We start from the raw sequence: 3924 nt of genomic DNA on the forward strand, positions 1-3924 counted from the left end.
TTTACCCTGTCTACTGTTTACTATCTGAACTATTATCCATGGCCTACAATGTTACACAAACACTTCGGTAAGATAAGACGGGCCAGAATGGACTGGGTGGCCCAGTGTTGTTATACATGAAGTTGTTTACAAGAGTTCTGGTTCTGGAATTACAGAACATTTGGATGCAGAATAAAAGTGGCAGCTGAATTAAGGCAGGATTTACATCCCAAACTTCAAGCAAAGAGGACAGCCAGAACTGTGTGCAGTTGTTGTTGTGGGAGGAAGAGTGATGAATTATTCAAGTCAATTTGATTTTTTTATTCCACAGGGTAGTTATTTTAGAATGCAAATGAGTTAGGTGTACATTGGAATTACCTCTGTTCCTCTACACTCACAAAACATAAATATTTGACATTTATAATTATAATTTGCTGTTTCCACATTCAAAGCTGTAAATTTGTTATAACTACAGTTTGTTAAAAACACAATATTTACAATACTTTTAATAGACAAGGTACAGTATTTGGCATACTTACATACAACGACTTCATTATATAATTTACAATTTCTCAAGTACTGATTTCATGTGAATATTTAATCCAAAAATTCACAACAAATGTAAATTTGAAAGAAAAAAAAATACCATACAAAAATGACTCATTGAAATAATACTCCAGTTAATTTCTTAAAATGCAAACAAACAAAACAAAATGACGGAATTGAGTTTAGTTATCAGTATGTTCCTCTACAAATGTACAGAACAGTTGTACAGAACGGCAATTACACTGACATGTGAAATCCCAGACGAGCCCCCAAGTAATGAACTTTAATGGACACTGTAAAATAATAGACGCTGACAAGGTGAACTGTTTAGCTAAACAGCAGAGGTGACCAGAGTAGACTTAACATATGCACAGCTGGATCACTGCTAAGGAATTCATGTTCTGAATGAATCAACAGCCAGAGCGGCACCCCACTTGTGTTTTAGAGTTCTGGCAGTGGGTTAAAAACATAACTCCTGGAAGTACTGTGAGAGATATAAGCTGTGTGAGTAAGAGTGTGAAAGAGAGAGAGAGATAGATAGAGAGAATGAGAGAGAAAGAGATTAAAAGAAAGAGAAGAGCTGAAAGGGGCAAGACAGGTAATAGCCATTATCCGATTTGTGCTCATATTGATCCCAAGTATCATAAAATAACAGCAACATTGAAATTAGTTGAATCGTTAAAACATGAGAAATAAATCAAATAGTCATCAGCTTCTTATCCAGCTACTCTAAGGCAGGACAAGTCTGCATTCTCTCTCTTCAATGCACAAGTGTATGTGCCTACACACACATATGCATGTATACCACACACACACACACACACGCACACACACACACACACACACACAGACACACTTAAGGACCTGCTTCTTTCAGTTCACCTTATCTTCCCCAGTTCCACCACTGCATGTTCCATTCGTTTGGCACAAGAGTCCAGCAGATCTTTCATAAAGTCCATTTCCTTTTCCCACAACATGCGACTAAAGCAGGAGGGAGGTGGGGATTCTGGAATTTTTTATTTAAAATTCTATGATTAGAAGATAAATGAGAACAGGCATGATTGCTCCCGCCGTGCTACTCAAAACTTGAGATGGGTATAAATTATTTTTCGGGTTAAGAGGCCTTGTTCCTACCCCCCAGCTGCAAGACATTTTTTTTTTTTTTGTGGCAAAAAAATCCCACGTCATCTTCAAGCCATTTAAAGCCCGATAGCAGTGTTCACTGTGTTACTGATGTGATCATAAAAACTGTAGTCTTAAGGGATAGAGTAGAGGCCTAAAATAGCTTTAGTGGACTATCAAGTCAGGCAAGTGTTCCTGTGCAGGAATGAATACGAGAGTACTGTCCGCTAGCACCAGTATAAACCAGACAAAACTACAGCCGACGCGGAGACGTGCATTGTTCCAATCAAAATCAATCAATCAATCAATCAATCAAAAGACTGCGTCTGACACTTAAGGCAAAACATTTGTCTGAAAACTCACTAGTATGTACACACATTGGGATTTTAACACCTACTTTAAAAAAGCCAATGTTTTATTTTTCATGGTTCTTGACTGCCCTAATAATAAAAAAAAAAATACTGAGTGCAGTTTGACTATTTGCTTGGTGTTACTTGGAGTCCTACAGCTAAAAGTGCAGCATCGTGCAGCCAAATCACTATGATTTTGTTGTGTTTTGTTTCCTTGAATGTGTGTACTTCTCAATGGGTCCAGTTTTATCAGGTGATCTCGTAGGGGAAAAAAGGTTTGAGATCAGTGAACCTAAAAGAGTTCTCAATCATTTTTCATTTTGAAAGTGCAAAAAAATGGCAACAATTTTTTTTTTTTTTAAATCTTTACTCAGCTCCCCGTGTCTCCTAGAGCTGGGACACTTTTCTGGGCAAGACCCTGGGCCGTGGGGTGTCGATGGGAGGGGGCCGTCGGGGATCGACATCCGGCTTGGCACAGCGCATCTGGTGGGGCTTGGGGGGCAGCGCCGGTGGGTCCACCTGGGGGGGGACGGAGAGGCTGTGGGGGAGGGGCATAGGCCGGCGGGGGTTGGAGCGCTCGAAGACACTGTAGGGGGGCGGGGTCTTGCTGTCACGCCGCGGGCCCAGCTCGTCCAGGCCACGTTCAGACGCGGAGTTCGGCAGCAGGGTGCTGGGGGGCAAGAGCGGCGGGTTTCCGTCGGGGTGACCCGAGCCCGGTCCGGTAGGTGGCCCCTCGGTTCCGGAAGCTTCCGAGACGCTGCAGCGGCTCAGGGAGGAGATGCCGCTGCTGTAGCTGCCGGACAGGGCTGGCGAGTTGGACACCAGGCCAGCTGGCTGGCACTCAGTGGGAGAGGGGGTGAAGGGAGGCGCAGAGTTCTGGACACACACACATGGCCGACAGAAATAAATAATAGCAATCAATAATGGCACAATATTGCTTTGTCCCAAGTTGATAAAAACAGAAACATATACACACAATCACATTAATACAAGCAGGCAGGGACATTATAGCACACAGCATATCAGTATAGAGACACACATTTGTGTACAGTACATCCATACACACACACACACAACAGCAAACAAGCAACAAAGAAAAAGTAGCATATTCATTACCATTTCAAAGACCCCCTAAACACACACACACACACACACACACACACACACACACACACACACACACACACAGCCATATAGGCAACATGTAAGCCTTCTTCCTTTCTCTAGTGCAAACTAGTGCACAGAGCTGCTTACTCCATATACTCGATGCTGAATACTAAATACAAACATGAAATGCATATTACAGTGGGTGCATGTCCACACTACACATTGAGATTCTATATTTATCATAAATGAGGGACCGGCTGTCAGTATCCTGTTGACAGGCCAGGGACAGCTCGGCATGATCTGACTCACTTTGGTGTGTATGTGTGTGTGTGTGTGTGTGTGTGTGTGTGTAGTGGACCATGGTTGGTTGCTCACAGCAAGCCCTGATGGGCAGCTCTCTGTCACCCAGAATGCAAGTGAGTCTCCTGTTTTGATTACCTGCTGTAATGTTAACAGACACACATACTCCCTGTGGAGATCCCAAGGCACCTTTCTTCCTGCCCATCATGCGCGCACACACACACACACACACACACACACACACACACACACACATACATACAGCACACACACACACACACACACACACACACACACACACACACACACACACACACACACACACACACACCTTCTTCTGCTCATATAGTCCAGCCCCACCTCTGCCCAGCAGGGACACTGAGCTCCACTACTTCTGATGAGCCCCTACTGACTCTACCCTGGATGTCTAAACCGAAGCTTTTAGGTCAGCACAATCACGCAGAGTACCAACTCTGGCTATTTTAACGGTCATTGCTAACCTTAACCGTGTTGTATTGAG

General features: G+C 43.5%; 1 protein-coding gene across 1 annotated transcript in view; it reads right to left on the minus strand.

Annotated features, from left to right (window-relative positions):
* Positions 1-287: 287 nt before the first annotated feature.
* The window catches only part of dock4b (dedicator of cytokinesis 4b), an 89396-nt gene continuing 85759 nt past the window's right edge, over positions 288-3924 (minus strand). The window contains 1 exon segment of the mRNA XM_076296609.1: positions 288-2873. Coding sequence (XP_076152724.1) covers positions 2385-2873 — 489 coding nt within the window. The 3' untranslated portion in view covers positions 288-2384.

The sequence above is a fragment of the Alosa pseudoharengus genome, unplaced genomic scaffold (genome assembly GCF_046254945.1).
Source record: "Alosa pseudoharengus isolate Yale_2024_CS ecotype anadromous, Long Island Sound unplaced genomic scaffold, YU_APseudo_1.1 YU_APseudo_1.1_scf_20, whole genome shotgun sequence".
Taxonomy (NCBI): Eukaryota; Metazoa; Chordata; class Actinopteri; order Clupeiformes; family Clupeidae; genus Alosa; species Alosa pseudoharengus.